Source organism: Sander vitreus, chromosome 21, assembly GCF_031162955.1.
Source record: "Sander vitreus isolate 19-12246 chromosome 21, sanVit1, whole genome shotgun sequence".
Lineage (NCBI taxonomy): Eukaryota > Metazoa > Chordata > Actinopteri > Perciformes > Percidae > Sander > Sander vitreus.
Genome location: NC_135875.1, coordinates 22,688,871 through 22,711,067, shown reverse-complemented (window position 1 = coordinate 22,711,067; position 22,197 = coordinate 22,688,871). Strand labels below are relative to the sequence as shown.

The window sequence follows — 22,197 nt, the reverse complement described above, 5'->3', positions numbered from 1 at the left end:
GATATTGATATTGAAATTAACTTTAAATTGAGTTCATACATGGATATTCAAAAATATTCCTTTTTTAAGTTATTTTTTATACTTTCAAACTTGGTGAACCCTGATGCTGTAGGGGTTAAACCAGCCATTTATTTAAAAAAATTATTAAATCATTGAGAACATTACAAAAATAGAAATACAATTTTATATCATTTCTTGAAGTTATTTTTGGTATAGTCGTAGTATAGTTGTTTTCGATACATTTTGTTTATATGTCTCTCTTTACAGTTACACCACAGGGCAGATTACAAATATCCCCAGCAACAACAGATGGACAAAGAGAAACCCATATGCAGACATTACTTAATGTCTGCAATAACGTCTGCTATCAACCAATATTTCATTGTAAGAGCCAGCCCCTCTGGTGTTCTTTGTGAAAGCTTAGGGAATCATTACAATGGCCTCTGCGTAACCTCCTTAAATCAGGTTAGTGTCAATAATCTGAGCTTTAAATATTGATAAGGGTGATCACCTCGTTTATGAAAAGACCATTTCTTAGCCGAAGATGTCCCTGCGAGGTGCTTCTCACATATAAGTCATGCCTCGCATTCAGGATATCTCACTCTGAAAATTGCTAATGACAATCAACTTCATTGTGTTTGAGCCATAGGGTTTGAGCCTTATCAACATATTGCTCAACAGAGAGCCCAGACAGATGATTGAGATTAACTATTAGGCTTAGATCATTCTAGAGACCTCGATGCATTTTGGTTTGATTTACCTTTAAGCACAGATGAATCTGACAATTTCATGGTTGATATGATCTAACATGCTTAGGATCTCTCTGGAAACTCTTCTTAAACAATTAATATATGGGGCTGACCTCCATTGCATGCGATGAAACATACATAATCAAGCTGTGCTGTGTGACACATGTTAATGCATTGGATCAAAATTCCAATTTGCAGAGTCCAGTTGAGTGCTCTAAAGAAATCCTTCCTGATGGTAGGTGGAAATGTCATAAAGTTGAATTTATTCATGTGAAAATTAGAGACACATTCCTGTCCTTTTGCCCTGGAGACAAAAGATGAACTCCCTAGAGAAGAGTGACCTGGAGGACAGACTCACGCATACCAGCTGGACTTGACGCCAAAAGCCCCCCCCAACACACAGACACACACACACGGGCACACACACACACACACACACACACACACACACACACACACACACACACTGCTTGGGCCTTGTGCTGCTTGCTCTAAATTTACTCCTCGTTTACATCACAGAAATGTTTTGTCACAGAGTGTTGGAGTGATATAATGTGAGAATCAACCAAATGTTATTTTATAGATCAAGTAATCACCAAATACAAATACACATGGACCAGCAATGATGCCACCAATGTAATCCTTAGAGGATAATACCAGGCAAGCAGCAGCTTCTGTCCTCCAGCCCTGAAGTGATGAGTGCAATAAATCTGAGGGGCACGTAAAAGGACGTATTGCATCTGTGTGAACGTCATAGCTGCCTGAAGGTCTTTCGTATACAGCATTTTTTGTAGAGAAATTATTTATTTAAAGAACCCTTCAATTGTTTTATTATTTTTTTTATTTCACATAAGAGGAGCCAATGAATAGTATTCACAACAATTCAGAGTTCATTATTTCATGTCTATTCATCAGTTGTTTCATAGTTGACAATTTAGGGTTAATTCATGCGCCTTGCCGGAAATTACAGGGTTTTTTTGCAATCGCCAGCATCCTTTTGTCCAGTCCGTAGTCACATTTTCAAAACTCTAAACACAATTAGCGGGTCTGTTCAGGCCGTATCATTAACACAATTCATGTTGTTACCACAAAATATGCAGTCAATTAACCCATTTCTAAAATGAACTTTTTTTTTTTTTTTTTATGTAGAGTTGTTATTTAATGAACAAAATGTGGTTTTGAGCAGAAAATTAACTATTTGACTAATTGTGTGAGGTAGGTGTGTTACTGTGTTAAAAGTTTAAAAAAAGTATAGGTAAACGCTTATTAGCAATTGAAAAAAACGGTAACAATTGATAGTGAAAGGAGGTCTGCAAAGGCTGATCTCTTCAGCATTCACGAGTTAGACAGTATCATTACGAATACATTGCTGCCACCTAGAGGACATATGGAGAAAGTCATTCCTAATCGAAAACATCCATACTTCACTCCAGTGTGTGATAACATAGATTCAAAAGATTCAAGATTCAGAATCCTTTATTAATCCCACAATGGGGAAATTCACACTGTTGCAGCAGCAAGAGATAAGAGGAAAAGTGGAAAAGTTAACACACAGTAATAAATATAATTAAAGAGAGTAAATATTAAATAGTAAATAGTAAAATGTATTTATTGGACAGTCACATTTTTTATTTTATTATTTTATCAGCCCTGGTGTGTGTGTTTTGTCCATGTGGTCTACTGGGAGCAGTGCTGAATAAAATACTGAAATAATCCATTCAGTCAAACCCTTGCCTTCTGATGATATGGAAAATAATGGATATGAATAACCTAAAATCTACTTTTATTTTATTCAGAAGAAAAAAAATTTGATTATTTACTAAAGTAAGTAAAACGTTAAGTAAACGTAATAAAACCCTCAATAGAAAAATCCTCCCAAAAGTCCTTCATTCAGGCTAGTTTATATTTAAAGTATTATTAGCAAAATCTACATGATTTATTATTACGGCTGTATTAACTGCATTTTAATGTTGCAACTGGTTGAGATTGAGCTAGTTTAACCTTTTGATATATTGTTGGGCAGTTTAATTTGTAACAATTATATAATATTTTATGAACTGACGCTTGCGTTATATGTAAAATACTAATTGTATATATAATGTAATTATTGCTGTCAGATAAATGTAGTACAGTAACAAGCACAATCTTTTTCTCTCATGTTGTGGAATAGAACTATAAAGTATAAATATATATATATATATATATATATATATATATATATATATATATATATATATATATATATATATTACATATATGAAAATTAATAAATTAATAATTGTGAAATTCAACTACAATGTTGATCATATGATGAAGATGAAGACAAATGTCTGATCAATTCCATTCAAGCTTGATTGTTCATCAGGCTGGATGTTCAAGTTTAAATATTGTGATATTCAATATTGGTGTCTTTCAGCATGAAAATGACGAACTAAATCTAAGCAACTTGAAGTTTTTTGAATATTGAACACTTGTATGTCTGAATTTAGATTATCTTCTGAAAGAGGGGAATAAACATAAATGCAGATAGGTGAAGTGAGTACATTTCACAAACAGTTATTCAGTTGCTTACAAGATTGAAATCCTTTTTGTTGCTTCCATAAACTAGCATAACATTTAAATTCTAAAGTAAAGTACAAGTACCTCAAAATCTACTTAAGTATAGTTCTTGACTAAATAAACTTAGTTACAATCCACCACTGCATATCCCTGCAAATAGCCTATCACTGGGTCTTTCATCTGCAAATACTAACAGTGAACACCACATGTACTGTATTTCCGTACATACAGTGCATTACATCAATCTGTAATTCTGGTCAAGTGAAAAACACATGGCAAAATGCAAGATTACTTTTATTTGATTTGCTGTTTGCTCTGGTAGGAGGCGATAACAGTTAACAGTGAGGCTGGATTACAAGAATACATTGTTTTGCATGTAAAGGCAATTTAAATACAGTGTGGGAATGGCAGACTTGGCCACTAACTATGAGTCTTCCTGTGCAACATATGGGGTTAAAGAACAAAACAGTTAAAGAACAAAAGAGTGTGAAAAATAAAAATGTTTTTCATGTAGATTTAAATTTTGGAATTTATGGCTTTAACAAGGTCTCATTCTCTAATAGATTTGTTGTTAAGATGATTCGAAATGAAACAAAATATAACCACTTTGCCATTAAATGCAAAAGTGAACTACTTTAATGACTGCAACAGTATTGTAGACTGTGTTATGGGGAGGAGGAAAAAGAAAAAAAACACTGGCTCCATTCAGGCTCGGGCCAAAAATTCTGATAAGCTGTCGGCCAGGCTAGGGCCTGAGCGTCTCAGGCCAGAGCTGGGCCAGAGCCTAGATTTTTGGGCCTGTGTAGAGCTCCAGCATATACATATGTAACCATGCCCCTAAAGCATCCCCTGCTGTGCCAACCAAGCATATACTATTACATATCTACAATTTCCAAACAATTCTTGTTTTATTTCACATCTCTTTATGATTCCATTTCAGATTTTCTCTTACTGCATCTGCTCAGCCAGGACTGAGTCCTTCACTCCAGCAGCCAGCACAGCAAAGAAGAAGGAGGGGAAGAGGGAGCGGAGGTAGAGGGCCACCCTAGGGATGGGGTGGGCCAGTACAACCTCCTTCTTCTTCCTGTTCACAGTTTGCATAATCTCATTGGCCAGGACTGACGGGCGCACACCGTGGGTCAACTGGCTGGTGATAACTGTGGAAGAATAGATACATTTAGATGTGTCAATATACTACAAAAAATGGATATTTCAAACATTTGAAAATTGCCCTCACACCTCCTATCTATTTCATAAACTGGTTATGAATAACTTTTCATGTATATTACCACTTCAGTCACTTCCATACCGGTTCTTTTACTCACATGCAGCCAGGGTGTTTGGTTTAGGGGCGGGCTCCTCCACAGGTGGCGGGTCAGAGGCGTTGATAAAGGTATGACTGATGGTGCTGACGACTATCCCAAACTCCTCCACTTCAGCCCGCAGGCAGTCGAAGAAGGCCTGCGCCGCATGCTTAGATGCAGCGTCTGACAAGTGCCGACACACACACACACACACACACACACACACACTCTGTATGAACCCTTGTTCACACAAATGACTACATCCTCCAAAATGACAATCCAGTTGAACACCTCTCGAAAACAATTTAAACAAAAACGGAACATTAAACATTCATGAAGGAAGGATTTATTGCAGGACTGTTGCATTAGACTGCATTAGTTTTATCTAGGTGTGCCTAATAAACTAGTTATCTAATCAGGAGACGATGATAATGGTGTGACATTTCATCACAACATAAAACAAAACTAAAAAAAACACAAACTCATGAAGTGATTCAGTAGATACTATTCCACTCACAGCATTTACTTCTATTTTATGATTAAAAAATACTTACTATTACTGCTAATATTTAATACTTACTATAGATATAAATACTATAAAGTAATAGTATCTACTTGAGTATCGTTTTTAGCAATAAAAGAAGGGTGTGCAAATATCGTTTTCCAATTAAGGTGAACGAACCGAGGACGACTCCGACCTGCAGCCCTTTGCTGCATGTCATTCACCCTCTCTCTCCCCTTTCATGTCTAAGCTGTGCCTATCAAATAAAGTGCCCAAAAAACAAAAATAATCTTAAAAAAAAAAAGGTGAACAAACCCTTAAAATTGGTTGACAAGCACATAAAGCACATAAAGACTTTTATTGGCAACTCACATGAACTTCTGAATGGGACAGCCAGTCTTCCCTGGATACTGTTGACCAGCACAATGTGCCCCGATCTTCTTGAGATCATTGTTGGAAGAACACCTGCCACATGATTTTGATATATTAGCATTTTAATGAAAAAAAAAAAGATCACTAAGAACCATCATCATAGAAATAGTAGTGGTTGCCTATTTGGTGAAGAGTTTCTCAGGAATGTCCAGCCCACCTTTGGTCAGAGTACTGGGGCCGAAGTAGTTAATGTCCATTATATTTCTGTCCATTTCCAGGGAGACACTTTGCACCTGGGCCTTCAGCTTCATGCTGCTGTTACAGATCAACACATCCACACAGCCGTAACCCTCCACCACCTCAGCCACCACGTTCTCCATGCTGTCCATATCACTGAAGTCCAGGATAACCAGCTTTGGGGCAAATGTCTAGGGAGACACAGTATTGTATTACTTCGCAAACTAATATGTTCTTGTCATCAAGCATCAATCTGACGAGATTGTTGCTGTCATGACAAAACATATTTGCTCAGTTTCTTGTTAGAATGAGAGTACTTTCTCCTTACAACAGAATTGTTTTCAGGTTATATCAATATATGTTGATGTTATGATGGCATTTCTTTCTCATTATTACTAACTACAAAATTGTTCGACTTTAAAGGGATAGTTCTATATTTTGAAAAATACACTTTGTTGCTGAGAGTTAGATGAACATCGATACCAGTGGTATCGATGTTCTCATCTAGCTCTAAAAAAAATAAATAAAAAAAAAGTATTATCTCATATTAATATTTTTATTATTTCATTGTTTGAATTGTCTTAACTTTATGCAGAATTGATTGTTGTGTAGCTACCCACTATGATTATGATCAGTGTTGAATTAAACCTGTTTGGATTTCCCAGATTAGCCTTGTCTAAAAATAAACCTTAATGTATATTACAATTTGAGAATGTACAATAATCTAGGACTTAATCTAGGTCTAGCGGGACTAGACTACCCTAACCCAACTTTCCTTATTTTAACTTTCCACACCTGAAAAAACAGACCTGAACAACTGCTTAATGTTTCAATAACAGTACGTTTTACTTAATTAATTAGTAACAAAGTGAGGCTGGTTTTTAAAAATATGCTTTTGTCCACATCAAAAACTAAATGTAAAACTAAACATGTGGGAAAGGATGTACTCAGAAGTACCCAGTATCTGTAATGTCGGCATATTTTATGTCTTTGTTTGCATTTTGACACAACCTTCAAATTTGTACTTTAATGATATTTTATGCTTTATCCTAAGCATAATATTCATACTAGTCATTATCAATTTGTCTCGCCAATGAAGGAAAGTCTCTTTTCACATTACAAAAACATATGGAATTGTCTTGTTATATAACATAGCAACTTAACATATTTTAATGAGGTAAGTTTCTTGATTCAGGATGTCCTGGTTGCCTAGGAGTTAAGGCACTGACCATGAACCAAACCATTCCTGGTCAACATCTGTCCGGGGAACTTTTTTGTATGTCATTTCTATTTGCCTCCCCTCATTTCCTCATCTTCCACTGTCTACTTTCTAATAAAGGCTTAAAATGCCTCATAATAATATATAGTTTTTAAGTTTCTTGACTTAACTAGGCACATAGATATTGTGTAATAACGTGAAGGTTTCTTCATATACGGTGGCAAGATACAATTATGTGTTGTTAGAAAGATTTCTTGGTAAAACTGAATGGTGGGTAGTTATAACAAGACAAATGTTCCAACATCAAAATTGATGTTGGGGTCCTGCATGGGTTCTAATTCGCAATTGCTCGCTATACATTATCCCATTTTTTTTTCAACAAAAATCACATATACATTTTACATACATAATATCACACCAAAAGAATCACATTTGCATTTTCCAATTTTCACTTTTCCACTTTTGTTTTTCTCTTCACTTTAAGAATGCTTTGACTGGTGCCCATGTTTCATCGCATTCCATCTCATTCTCTTGCAGTTTAAAGGAAACCTTTTCTAACTTAGCCATTCCATATGCTTCAGTAACCCATTCATTCTGTGTAGGTATATTATCAGCAATCCAGTTGTTCATAATTACCTTCTTTGTGACCATACATAGTGAAATAAATATATTTACTTAACATTGAAAATACCTCACAGATACTGCTTGTCATAGCAGTACCAATACACTGGAGTGAAAACATCAAGCACATTTACAATAGATTCTGCAGTGGGAACAACAAAGGCAAGTGAGCTTCAGTCAATGTTAATCCACAGGAAAACAATTTCAACAGTAACGAGAAATGGATTTGTTTTGTCTCATCAACAGCTAATAAATAGCCATGAGTTCATATGTTTGCTTATTAGATTATGTTGTTATCCATTTATGTACTTTTTCCATATAGCTAGATTCTGTCCTGTGTATAGAAGATCCATGGAGGACAGTGGGCTGTAAGAGAGGATATCCTGTTATTCTGTTGACAAAAGGAGGAAGTGGTGATGTGGAAGGTCGCAACAGAGCAGAGGATTATGATAAAAACAAGGACAGAACCGGCTATTCTCTTTCTTAAAATTGTAAATCCGCCATGTCATGTCAGTGTCATGTGTTAATTCGCTATTTGAGTAATTTTTGGAAAAGTCTTTGCTCTCCCATAAGAATTGTCACTATACTGCCAAAGTTTCCAGAGTATACTAATAGACATGAGACGGTAGGCTAGTTTTTATTGGAGCAGTAGTGAAAGATTTGTATCTCAGCTGGGTAGTTTGCCAAAAAGATAAATCATCACCACAAAAAAGAGTAATGGTTTTAGTGTGGAAGGGTCAACTCAGAGTATGGCATGTTTATGTTTCAAACTTAAATGAATACCAGAATGCATCATTTTTATTTATTTCATTTCCTCACCTCTCTGGGGTCAGCATCATTAGTCAGATAGTCATACAGTGACTCCAGCTGATCCCAGCTAGTCCCACACAGGATCAGTCTGGCACCACCCTTATGGAAGAGATGGGCACACTCTGAACAGAAACAAAAGAAAAAATAGTTTGACATTTTGTGATATACACTTATTCGCTTTCTTGCTAAGAGTTGGATAAGAAAATTGATACCACTGTCATGCCTGTAGCCTATGCTAAATATGAAGCTACAGGTAGCTGCTGATTAGCTTAGCTTAACATATTGAAGCGACCCTGCAGGACTAACATGGGAGAGACTCTTGGGGAGTTCATGGGGGGAAGATGTTGCCCCTAGTTCAGCTGATACTAATTGATGAAATTGAAATTGAATTGAATTGATAGGTCAGGTTCAGGAAAGTGGAGAGGAAGAGAAGTGAAAGAAGTGAGAGTTGGAGGAAAAAAGGAGCGAATAGAAAGAAAAGGCTGAGGAGAGACACCCCCAGCGTTACCCCCTAAATATTGCCCTGTATAAACTACAAATTGTCGTTTCTACTCTTGAAACCAATCTCATGTCTCTACGTATGAAGCCAGAGCCAAGAGGCTTAGCTTAGCAGAAAGACTTAAAGTAGGCAGGAAAGAGCTAGCCTAGCTCTGTCCAAAGCTTAAAAAAAGAGAACAAAACAGCTCACTCATTAATGTAGAGTGGTATTGATCTTCTCTCTCGGCAAGAAAGCGAATAATTGTATACCCTAAAATGTCAAACAATTGCCATAAACATGCAGTTCAAAGCAACACACTTTGAATTGAGTCAGTCTCCATTATTTTTAGTCATGGCTACAATTCAATAATCATCAAATGACACAAATCCAAGATCTATATCACCACAAGTCAATTGTTCCTTAGCCCCCAAGGATTACAAGTCTTCAATTTCATTGAATTTGCCATTGAGACATCCTGCTGACAGACATGGTAAAAAAATCTTTATGGCAATAAAGTAAGGTTAAATATTAAAAACACAAGCAGGATTACCAGTTCCCACCCCAGACACAGCATCAGTGATCACCACCACTTTGTTTCGCACTAAGGACTTGGACATAAACTGCAGGACCTCATTGTAGATGTAGTAGACCCCAGCCGCCACGACAATTAGCAGGGGCAACACCATCACAGAGGGCAGGGCCATGTTCTATGGAGGAAAGGGCAGAGGATTAATGCAAGCAAAAGCTACAGACCTACTGACCTGCATTAGAAGAGCCAGCAGTCTGTGCCGACGGGACAGGTGGGATCAGGTTTTAGGTCTCCTAAGGTGTGGCTCATTTGTGGTGTAAACTAACATAACAAAAAGTACATGCAACACATCTCAGTTATCTGAAGGCTAAAAATCAATTCACTAAAATCTTTCCTGGTATAACTCATATTTTGTGTTTGGTATTGTTTCAATGATGAAAACCAATAATTGATGATGGGTTTTTATCATGATTCATTTAATCAGTGCATTTCAGAAAACAGTAATTGTTCCTGATGATCTGTAAGAAGCAATTATGTGTGTGACAGTGGGTCAGACAGTAACCATCCTAAAACGTTTCTAAACGTTTCTAAACTAAAAAAGTTTCTGCAACAGTAAAGGAGTGAACCCCAGGCTATGAAATAATATTACTACTACAATCGCTGTAGCATGTGTCTCTTCCTGTCTACAATGAGAGAAAAGAAAATCGGAGTAAAAACAATTTTTAACCTATGGAAATACTGGATTTGTATTTAAAGCATATGACAATAACTGTAATTTGTACTGTCCATGTATCTAAAGATACTTGCAGACCAATATATCAGATCTATACTGTGTATGTACGTGTATTTGCTTAGACTGTGACAAACTATAGTTTCTGCTAAATGTGTTAAAGGTAGAATATGTAGTGAGTATCGCTTTACTGTCTGTAAACACAGTGTTCAATGTTGGCCCTTCCTCCTTGGGTCAGAGCGAGAGAGAGAACACAGCAGTAGTCGAGCGAGCTAGAGAGTGAATGAAGAGAGGGAGTGCCGTACAAAGCAGTGAATCAGAGGAATAAAACGATCTTTTCGGATTTGTTAAATTCTTATTCGGAAATTTGTGCTTTATGTTTTAACGCACAAATAAACACACCCACACCTCAGTGGGGAATATGAGTGAATGCAGTGCTTCATCCTGTCCATTCTGTGTGTCTGTGTCAGTTAGACATGTGTGTCGATACGGGACGTGAGGGGCAAAGCGGTGGTTGGAAATGAAAACGGGCTTCACAACCTGCACGCTGTTATTGGCTGTAGTTTCCACACCCAAGTGGGGCCCAAAGGCTCTTTGTTGATGCCCACAAACGTCCCACACTCACCAACAGAAAAAGAAAAAGACAAGAGAAAATACAGGCAGAGGGCAGGGTCTCTGCAGATACAGACATCACTACACACTTCTAATGGTGTTCTAACTGCTGATTGAGAGGGATTCCTCTTTTATTTGTCTGTAATGTTTTTTGTTGTTGTTGAGAAAAACACTGCATATTATATGTTTAAGCCCCTTAAGGGAAGAATTTGCATTTGGTGGCCTTGCTAACACACTTACCATATAAGTGAGTTTGAGGAGAACAGCTAAATATATTCTGGCCATGCTGTCGCCACAGAATGCCTTGACTATGTCACCTCCAGGATATTGTCATAGGATACCCCAAGGGGGGCAACTGAAGAGGCTCACATTTATAAGCAAAGGGTGACCTTACTTGCCCTGCTTGACTTATTGTACAGACAGTAACATAGTCGGATCAAACCTAATCCACATTATATTTAGTATTTATGATAATTCTAGAGATAGGGCTGGGCTAGGTCTGATACATTTCCGATTCGACAATAAGGTTAGGGAAATTTCAATTACAATACCACTTTTGTTTGGATATAGCAAGAAGCAACTCTTACATTTATTTTATAATGCACCAGGTAAATGTTTACATAAAGAATTGACCCCAAAAAAGTTAGTTTGAAGTACTTTTTACTTAACAGGACTAACATAACAGTCATTGACAACACAATATACAGTAGTACAACTGTAGACTACAGCCAGTGAGTAGAGTGACCATGTTAAACATTATTCTTGGTAAACAATAAACAAAACCCTCTCTCTGAGAAATTGACAGTACTTCTGGACTTTACAGTTAAATTTAGCCGAGTAAAGGTTACTGTGAGCCAGGTACGGTAAGGTTAGGGTCATTTCAGCAGCCGTTGCAGAGTTTTGCAGAGAATGGGTGACTGTGAGCTGAGTAAAAGATACTGAGATTTGCAGTTGAGTTTAGCCAACAAAAGGTGACTTTCCTGCGGTGACAACAGTTAAGTTTAGGCACCAAAACAACTAGTTAAGATTGTGATTTGGGTGAAAATGTATTATGTAATACGCCTTGGAATCGAACAACCAGTTTACTGGGTGAAAGTCTTGTGTTTTCCCCATAACTTCTTCCGGGGCACAAACTCCACTCCCCCGCATGAAAGCCCTGTGCCTGTGTGTCACGTGATGCCCTTATCCTTCCATGGTGAAAAGCCAAATATTAAAAGATCGGTTTCTAGGTTGTTAATAATCTATATCAGATCACTCAAACAAAGATCAATTTTATGTGGAGAATCAATTTTGTTAACCCAGGCATATCCAGAGACCCGTTTTCCAGCTCAGCCCCATATGGGGTGACACATGATTGGATTCCAGTGGGTTAGTAGTCAGCTTGTGAGTGCACATCTATAGCAACCACACACACACACACACACACACACACACACACACACACACACACACACACACACACACACACACACACACACACACAATCACGTAATCTGTGTTATTCTTGGTTCACTTACAGGGAGCTAATCCTTCAGCAGGACTGGCTGTTGTTTTTTCCGGATTTAGTTAGGTAACAGAGGCCCTTCTCCCACTATCTTCCTCGTCCATTAACACAGCTCTGTTCCTCTGTCTGTCTGTCTGTCCCGCTGCTGTCCACTGGAACTGGCTGCTTATAATAGCTTCTGCTTCAGTCAGCCATTAATACACACATATGTGGTATCTGAGGCATGACCCACTGTTGCCAGCATGAAGAGATGATTGACAAGTGAGAGTCTCAGTTGTGTTAAGGTGCAAGTGTTTGCATCGAACTGTTGTTTTTTTAAATGACTCTCTTGTCAATAAAAATTTAATGCAGAAATAATACTTTCCCAGGCCAGAATACAGCTTCAAGACTCCATTATTTAGACGTTCATTTGGCTCAATTGACTTAATAGGTAATTCTAGAACAACCAAATACTGTACTTAAGTACAATTTTGAGGTACTTGTGCTATATTTCAGTATTCCAATTATATACTACTTTATTATAATTCAGCACATGTAAGAGTGAAATATTGCACTTTTTACTCATTTATTTGACAGATGTAGTTACAAGTTACTGTGCATATTAAAATACCTAGCAGTATATATAGGCTAATATCATTTTGAGGTACTTTATATAATAGTTAGCACTAACTCCTCTTTGACCAGTTATACAATGACAAACTACACATTACACAATATACATAATATTACAACACTATGAAATGCATGCAGTTATGCATAATGGTTACTTTTACTTGAAAATATTCCAAGCACATTTAGCTGCTAAAACATTTACTAAGCCTGTTGTGTCTGTTTCATGTTAGTTAATTCTGCGTTCCCAGCCCAAAATGACTGCCCCATTATAGCTGATTAAATCCACAATAATACCTATATTATCACCTAATGTTGTGTAACATCTTTTTATGAACTTAAGTTCTTGTTAACATTACATGTTTTGAACTTCTATTTGCTATCTATGGCCTGTAGGCATCATTGACCTGAGCTCATACAACTTGTTTTTGAGTAACAAAAGCATAATGTATGGATTATTTTCACTATAACAAATACCCATGAAACAGATATTTATCAAAGACTACCTTATCTCAAAGTTTAACATTTGTTTTAAACCATTTAAAAAAAGAATGAATAAATAGTGGCACAAAATAACATCTGTTGTGTTCCTGGTTACATTTTTGATTTTATTATTTAAAGGCATACTATGTAACTTTTCCCTCTTCGGTCCCCCTACAGGTTGTCTCATTGGAACTACAGCTTGCGCGGCTGTAGTTCCAATGAGACAACCTGTAGGGGGACCGAAGAGGGAAAAGTTACATAGTATGCCACAACAACAATAACAATAATAGTATTCCTACCAAAAACAAAAACATTAAAATGTTCACAATCTGTCAAGCATTGGTTGTCACATTTTGTGTGTACTCATACACATATTCGACAATAGGTGATGGTTGTTGGATGTGCCTTGCAAAACAAAGCTCCAATTATGGGACATAATCCTCGATTTGACATCTCTTGGTGCACACAGATTGCACCTCTTCCTTTTGTCTCTTCTGTCTATGGTGGCCGTAGATCTTTGCTTTGCCCTTGGATATCTCTCACCAATCCAGCAAAGGATGGTGTTTGAGGAAGGTGTTGGCGCTTTTGAATGAGGGGTGCCAACATGGCTTTCCCCAACTCTTCTAGGAATAGTCTCCTCTTGAAGAATTTCTCCTGCTTCCAGCCTGGATGTAGACATAACAAGTAACATCATTTATCCAGGTTGTCAACTGCCCCTTTGTTCCCGTTGTAATCTAGGACAGCTTATTCCTACTCTTCTCTGCTCCTCTGCATAGTCGTCAGATTCATCTACCTACCCTTATAGAGCTGGCTCAGGTTTGCCTTGGACCAGCTTTTAGTTATGCTGTTATAGTTTTAGACTGCCGCGGGACTTCCTTTGACACATTGAGCTCCTCTCTCCTCTCTCTTTCCATTTGTGTGCATTCATGTCCCAGAAATGGTTGTTGTTTTTAAGGAGAAAGTTTGTAAATCGGACCAATTTGACTGGAACAACATAGGATTATTTTTAATTGTTTCTTATTTGTGTCTTTCATATAACCTACTTGTAGGCTATACTGTTCTGTATACCTTTGTATGATGACCCGTTCTGACCATAAAGACTCACAGATAAAGACAGACTTTGTGCTGCTTTTGGGTGTTCATGCAAAGAAATGCCAAAACAAAGCAACATGGAATAACATTTTACAGATGAACAATAGTTTTGTTACCAATTACCTATTACAATATGCCTATATGGTAACGTGTTGAATATAATATCACAAAACGTAACGTTAATCCTTCTTTTAAACTAACATAAAGTTCAGTGACTGTCCTGATACTTAATTATCTAGCTTGTGTCAGGTAAAGTATTTTTTCATTTATACAATTAGTAGCCTAATCGAAAATGTTTGTCATGTGTGTTATTGCGGCAGCGCCGAGGCTGAACTGCAGTTCCTCGAGTGGCCACTCGAGCTGAGTCAATCCCAAAACCGCAAACTTTTACTATCTACACAAGATTAGGTATTTTAGTATGAAAACTTGCATCTTTAATCCAAGTGTCATGTATCATAAATACATGTCTGACATTTGTAGCAAAGCAAACCGTTTGAAATCTGTTGGAAATTATTATTAATTTCTTTTTTTAAAGATTATTTTGGGGGCTTTTCCACCTTTAATGTACAGGACAGAAAGGGGAGAGAGAGGGGGAAGACATGCAGGAAGAAGTCACAGGTCAGACTCGAACCCTGGACCTCTGCGTCAAGGCATAAACCTCTATGTATATGTGCGCCTGCTCTACCAACTGAGCCAACCCGGCCATACATTATTATTATTATTATTATTATTATTATTATTATTATTATTATTATTATTATTATTATTATTATTATTATTATTATTATTATTATTATTATTAATAGACCGCCTGCCTCGACAGACATCGGCTATACATACATTAGAAGGGGGGGGCTGATCCGTCCCAATATGGCGGCCGCGTACACGTATTTGGCCAATGAGGAATCTACGTCTATGGGCGGCGACAGTGAGCAGTCATCGCGAGACTCCGTAGAATTTTAGGAGCTTGTGTGCTCTCTGCTCCCTGCTCCCCTTCGCTCCGTTGGAAAAGAAGAAAATAGACCTATTGCTGCTAACCAGGCTAGTTATGGAACCAATCCTAATTACCACTTTTGCCCTCTGTGACTGACCAAGAGGTGCTTTGCAAGAGGTGCAGCGTCTCTACCTGGGAAAAACAAGAATCATTTTGATTTTCGGAATGGCTCTTTTTTAAAGTTAAGTTAAAGACGCGTTTCAGGATTTCATTACCTAGCCTATCTGCGAGTCAGCTAACTGGGCTAACCATAGCAAAGGAGCAGTGGATGAACTTCGTATGGACTGACTGCTGGGACTGGGAGAAAAGGCTGCTGTCTGCATGCAAGCTTTCTTTTGGGTTGGGTCATTCACATGGGAATCTGTAACTTGTTACTTAATGGACACTATCTCCTCGAAGCTTGAAGGACGATAGCTGTGTGCAAATGTTGTTTTTGTGGCGTACGCCATTACGTTATTGATTTGGAAACCCGCTGCCAAGCTAACAGGATATTAGCCACCTTTCTAAATACTCCGCTTTGTGGTTGCAGGCCATGGATTGAAAAACATTCATCACTGACTGAGTGATGAAAAGGCTGGCTTGATGGCAGGTCATTATTTATTGGGAAGCAGCGATTGTATACAACTAAACAGCCAAAAGAAGCGTTTGATTTGAACCTTGTCAACGAATAACTAAATTTCTGTCTGGTCTTTGTACTTGAAAATGCATCGGAGTGCTGGAGCTTTTTCGAAGTTGGGATAGAAGGGACGCACAAGAAAACAGCGGGATAACGGCACTTTTGATCAAATCCTCCAGAGAAATTACTCTCGAGAGTTTAAAAAGAGGTCAAATATAATGTCTGCCGCAAAAGAAAACCCCTGTAGGAAATTCCAGGCTAACTTCTTCAACAAAAGTAAATGTCAGAACTGCTTCAAACCACGAGAGTTGCATCTATTAACGGACCAGGACCTGACCCAGGTAAGCAATGCATGTTACGAACAATACTATTAACATTTATAACTTTTATATTCCCTAGTGTCGTTAATAATTTAAAGTCCCCATATCTGTTTGGTGGTAAAATCAATCTTAAAGTACTTGATAGGCAACAATGTCATTACAGCTATGATGTAGAGAAAGTTAGGGTGTTTGTTTTGGCTTAGCTAAGCACAAGACTTAGCTAGCTATATGGTTTCTTCACTTCTTTCTTATGCCTGTCTCCATTTGACTGAACCAGAGTGGTGAAAGTAAATTCCTGTGGATTTCTTTTTGCTACAATGGCTACATATGCCTGCCAGTTTGTTCTCTGGGATTCATTGTGTAACCCTCGGCTGTTGTTTATCTGCAGTTGTTTGTTTTTAGTGTGTACCCCAGGCAGACTAGTGACCACTTTGTCAAAGCTAATGGGGATCTGATTGAAGAACAAAGATGAGTGGAAGCTCCATTCAGCTGTTAAGATCATATTATAAGCATGTTTTTTGAGTCACGGTTTCTCTCTCAGATCATTAGTTTAGTCTCTGTTGTATTCTGTAATTGTTTCCAGACATAAGGCCCAGATGGGCCCTTAAACGTGACTTAAGATCCGAACAGCAACGTCAGCATCCTTTTTTCCTCTGCTAGTGTGTGGGGGCACCCACTTGCTTTCTTTTTAAAAAGTGTGTCGCTTGCTGCATTGAGTTCATTGCAGGTTAACCCTTCATACTCATGTGTTAGGATAGGCGGTATATGGTTACATCACTTCCTCTAATCTCCCTGTAACCTGGTCCACACTCTCCAGAATCAGAAAATATTTTTTTGCCACAGTAATTACCCTACGTAGAATTTGCCTTGGGGATTGATGCATATACACAAACAAACATATTAAACCTGAATACGAATAAACAATAAATACAGAAACATAAACAAATATATACAAAATAGCTGTTTAGGTAGTTTAAGCACTGTGTGCATTGGCAGTCCAATCCGCAGCCTGTATGATGACACCTGGAACCAGAGGGGCTTATTGCCCTGGCTGTCGAGATTGATGTCATCAGTACTTGCTCATCAGTGTTGTCGCAGTCGCCCATAGGCTTTTGGTCTCTAGTCTGGGGTGAACTTTAGCTCACTCGGTAAAGTGTGCGCCCCATGTAGGCTGAGTCCATAGCAGTGGCCCGGATTCGAATCCAACCTGCGACCCTTTGCTGCATGCCATCCCCACTCTCTCCCACCTTTCCTATCAGTCTATACTATATAATAAAGAAAAAACCTCCCAAAAATAATCTTAAAAACATTTCTCCAGTCTGTCACCTATCCAAACGGTTTGTGGAGAGCTCAGTTGCATAAGGAGCTTTGTAAGGATTCTGTCTGGACAGTCCTCGAACCAGTAAGGGCTACACAGCAGGCAATTACAGGCCTAAAACTATTATTATTATGTAACACCACATAAACAGTGTTAAACTTCTGAACCTTTTTGAAAAGGCTCAAGGTAAGGGTTAGGCTTTGTAAAATGTTGTCACTGTTCAGAAACCCATACACGCTAACTTAGAGGCGATAAACTCAATAACCCAGTGAAAAGAAAGCTCCAAAATTAAATGCAAGTTATTCAGAACTTAAAGGGAGCTGGAGCTTGAGAATGCAGCTTTGAAACAGATGGCTCATGTGGAAAAGTTATGGGGAAGGGGAAATGTGAATGTCGGAAGGACTGTATTGTCCATGGACAATCTCTTTGTTCAAAACTGCTAGAATAAAAGGTAGGCTGGGAGTAAGTTAAAAATTCTGATTCAGATTCTCTGCCCACTTCACAGAGTTGACTAATTTGTGTAGTCAGATCTGGGCCCAGGTTCCAGATGTGAAAGCCCCCTTACTGCATTATATTCCATTACGTTTTGAATTGTTACCTGCCACCAGAATTTTGTGTTTTCCTTGACATCCTTGGCACCCCTATGTATTAAATCGAGAATTGATTTTGAATCGAGAATCAATTTTTTGAGTTGAATCGTGATTCGCACCCTTATTAGTTAGGGGGAAACCAACACCCTAACTAATGACATTTTTACAACAACACAAACTTAATCAACAATATCAGAATCTATCAGATATCCACACCTTGAAATTAAATTAAATAAATACAAATTTGTATAATATTTCATGTTACTTTCATCCTATTCCCTTTCAGTCATGAGTTTGTATATTTATTTACTATCCTACTTTTGATGATAAAAAGCATAATGAGTCACTAGTAACATTTGGGCATAGAAAGTGATTATATTGCAACTAATCTGATCATGTTTGCTTGTTCATGACGGCCCTTGCAGGGGGAAAAAAACAGACCGGCCTACCGGGAATTCTCTCGGTGCTCCCAATTAGCCAATCCGGGCCTGAATCGGAGTGTAACAAGTTGACATTTTTTTTTGTTTATGTGCAAACAGAGTTTTTATTTCCCCTCAAGTTTCAAGTCTGTTGTTTTCACTTGATCACATGAACTATTTGAGAAAAGTGATCACGGTATCCGGGAGATGTGGTTGAAGGCAGGACAGTGATGAAGGATGCAGGGAGTCTAGGTTTACATGGGAGAGACTGTGGAATACAGGCAGGGATGTGATGGAACTTGGAGTGGGAGCAGGAGACACAAGGAGAGAAAGGAAGTGTGGGGTTGGGAAATCAGAGTAGAGTTTCCCAGCAGCTGCTGCTCAACATCCCACCATGTGAGGTTACAAGGATACACAGCGGAGTCAAACTTTACAAAGCCTATAGCTTATACCAAATGTTCCAGTGCAGTTACTGACTGCAATCTGTTCTCTTGTTTTGCAATACATAAGCCCTATAATGGCAGAGAAAACACTGACATGTAAACATGTCAAAAGCCTTATTGTTGTTGTACAGATTACTTTCATGATTTATCCACATTAGTTTGGATGTGTGAAAAGAAGAAAGCAGTACACCTGCAGATTCAAAGGGTGGTGGTGCGGTGTTTAGTGCAGGATCATTGGAGAGGAAGTTACTGCAATTGTGTGTTCGTGTAAATGTGTAAGCAAATGCAGGAATGTGTTCTTGCTCCTTGCTTTGGAGGACATGAGAACATATGATTGAAATCGTTGGTCATCTTCTGCCACATTACCAGACTGATTTTGATTTATGTGGGTCACAACATGCAACTTATTGTTTTTAATAGTTTCTGCTCTGCCTTTATAGGCACATCCATACAGGTTCAAACAAGGCACGTATATCTTTATGTCAGGCATGCAGTGACATGGAGCAGTAACAGGGCCAGTATTAGAATAGTAGACTAATAATCAGATCCTTCCAGCAGCATAGTTTGTGGACGAGGTGGGGGAGTGAGTGTTGCTATGAGAGCTGCATGCTAATGGATAACACTTAAGGCAGAGTGGCTGTCATCATTAATGGAGAGGAAACGGTTGCAGTTTTTTTTTTTAGATCAATTTTTTATTGGTTTTTATATTTTTACAACATATAGAACTAACGAATACAATTGAACAAGAACAAAAACCCTCTCCCACCCTCCACCCTCTGTGGTCTTGAGGAAAACAAAACAAATAAACACAAAAAAAACAAAAAATCACACCTTGCCTAGTTGCTCTCCTCTAATTCTTGTGATGTTGAGGTCATTAGGACTGATACTTGTGCTGCTGCGTTTTTCCATAGGTCAACGATTTGGCTTTGTTAATCCTTGCTGTAGAGAGCTCAAGAGCACTTTTTATTTCACTATATCTCTTTACATAAATATTTTTTTCTACTACTATGAGCTAACAGTTAACAGAAACGATCAGACATACATTTAAATGCCCTCTGTAAATGGACCGTATTACATGGCTATGCTGCCGCCTGCTGGTCAGTAAATTACAACTTGACCACTTTCACCCAACTATGGTGCCGTAAAGTCTAGACTCCATCAGTTCTCCATGATCTGCGTAGTTTGCCTTTAACAGAGCGACAGTAATAACCTAATATACCATCATTACTGAGATTAAACTACATTCTCCGTTATATTTGCACTGAATAATGTATCCAATAAACAGAAACATAACTTTTGCAGCGCACATGAACAGATGCGCAATATTAGCTCACACATAAAATAGCACCCTTGTGAATTAGCCTACTGTTGCTAATGTAAATTCATAAATCCTACGTCACATCGTCCGTACCCACAGGACATCAGACTTACTTATTGATGCACAGCAGTGTCCATAAACTTAGTCCAATGAGGGGAGAAAGGAAAGTGTGATAGAGTTCCACGTTAACGCCTTTTCTCTCTCAACTACCGCATGCTCTACTAGTCCAGGTAGAGCGAGCTAATGCTGACAGGGATAGAGAAATAGTAATAGTCACTAATAGCCAATCCCGTCTGCTCAAAGCGATGGTCTTTTTCACAAATAGGTTGCACGTAAGGGGAAAAAAAAAGTAACTTCCACTTAAGGGGCCCTATCTTGCACCCTGCGCAGCACAGTGCAAAGTCCGACGCAAGTGTCTTTGCTAGTTTAAGACCGACACAGTTGTCAATTTCCTGTCCAGCGCCCGCGACTAGGATTAGCTTGTGTCTGACAGGGTAGGGGGCGTGGCATCACGATGGTGGCTCTCCATCGTGATGTCAGCCAGCCATCACGATGGACGATATCGTCACAACCCTAGTCTGTATTGTTTTTCCGACAACATCAGTGACCGATGACCATAGTGCTAGTTTGTGTCTAAGCTGCACACCGTTGTATGTACCGGTGTTGGAATCCTCTACAGTGAAATACAATCACACATTACACCGTTTAGCTGTCAGCATTTTAGCCGTATTTAATCCAGCTACCAGCTAACTTTACCTGCTGTCAAGTATAACGTTAGTGTTAACTAGCGTGACATGCACCGACCACGGATTAACTATGGTCCGTTACACCACTAGCAACTAGTTAGTCAATCAGTGTTTGTCATACTGGCCTCATCTGATGTGGGTAAACAGGAAAGTATGGACCTTAAGCATGTCATCATCAAACAAGGCCAAAAAGGCTCACTAACTGGTTGTGTGTGTCAAATGCACCATGAGAATAGAAGCAATATCTGGACCTCAAATGTCTTTCCTCTCTCTCATATTTACATAAGCTCTCTCCCTCCTATCCCCCTCAGTTATAATGATTACCTAAATTGCTCTTTTTCTCTCCCCTTCTCTCTTTTACAGGCTAAACCTATTTATGGTGGATGGCTATGCTTGGCCCCTGAGGGAACTGACTTTGACAATCCTATGCAAAGATCCCGGGTAAGAGCATGCATTATAGGCCTGTGTGTTTGTTCACTAAATGGGTGTACACACAAATATGTTGATACCTCCCCTTAATTAACAGAAATTTACTGTAGTAGGAATGCTAGTCCGTAGCACCGATGCCTGTCCCTACAGCCCCTTCTGAAATAATGAAAAGTGAGGCTAAACACTAATGCTTAATTGTTTTTGGTCGTTGAGAAAGAGCAATGCGTCTGTCTTTTTGTGGCTTAAAACTACCTACTAAGGTTCAAAATCAGGATTTTGTCATTGCATGTATTTCTCCTGACAGAAATGGCAACGGCGATTCTTTGTGTTGTACGAACATGGCTGTCTGCGTTTTGCACTGGATGAATCGGTAAGTAATGCATCTTGTCAACTGTTCAGACTTCTCCTCTACTTTCATGCTGCTACTGCTACTACAACTGAATACATACTACTGAAACCAATGCCTGGGCAGTCTATCTTTTTTTGGTTCATAGTTAGAACATAGGCTGCTGGTCAGTACTCTTTATGGTTTGTTAATGATGCTTGTTAGGCCCTCACATTCCCAATTTAAGCCGTCTCTCATAGTGTTTCAGC

The 22,197-nt window shown here is 38.5% G+C and overlaps 2 protein-coding genes across 3 annotated transcripts in view; one reads left to right on the top strand and one right to left on the bottom strand.

Annotated features, from left to right (window-relative positions):
• Nucleotides 1–3,719: 3,719 nt before the first annotated feature.
• On the bottom strand, nucleotides 3,720–9,555 carry dhrs7cb (dehydrogenase/reductase (SDR family) member 7Cb). The gene is made up of 6 exons (XM_078279558.1): nucleotides 9,402–9,555; nucleotides 8,383–8,495; nucleotides 5,704–5,914; nucleotides 5,487–5,579; nucleotides 4,634–4,795; nucleotides 3,720–4,465 (listed from the first exon to the last, which is right to left on the bottom strand). The coding sequence occupies exons 1-6, from the start codon at nucleotides 9,553–9,555 to the stop codon at nucleotides 4,257–4,259; spliced, it is 942 nt and encodes a 313-aa protein (XP_078135684.1). The 3' UTR covers nucleotides 3,720–4,256.
• A 5,820-nt stretch (nucleotides 9,556–15,375) lies between these two features.
• Nucleotides 15,376–22,197, top strand: part of mpripb (myosin phosphatase Rho interacting protein b) — a 54,628-nt gene continuing 47,806 nt past the window's right edge. Inside the window, exons 1-3 of one of the 2 annotated variants that reach the window (XM_078278587.1) lie at nucleotides 15,376–16,361; nucleotides 21,538–21,615; nucleotides 21,908–21,973. In XM_078278587.1, the coding sequence (XP_078134713.1) occupies nucleotides 16,239–16,361; nucleotides 21,538–21,615; nucleotides 21,908–21,973 (267 nt within the window). In that variant the 5' untranslated portion in view covers nucleotides 15,376–16,238. The remainder of the gene's footprint in view (nucleotides 16,362–21,537; nucleotides 21,616–21,907; nucleotides 21,974–22,197) is intronic. The other variant, XM_078278588.1, reaches the window with a different exon arrangement.

Excerpts from the sequence above, each read along its gene's own strand:
- dhrs7cb (XM_078279558.1), bottom strand. The coding sequence starts at position 9,555 with ATGGCCCTGCCCTCTGTGATGGTGTTGCCCCTGCTAATTGTCGTGGCG. Across the intron at positions 5,915-8,382 it reads ATGATGCTGACCCCAGAGAG|ACATTTGCCCCAAAGCTGGT; the intron begins GTGAGGAAATGA and ends GTGTCTCCCTAG. Across the intron at positions 4,796-5,486 it reads TGTCCCATTCAGAAGTTCAT|ACGCTGCATCTAAGCATGCG; the intron begins GTGAGTTGCCAA and ends GGCACTTGTCAG.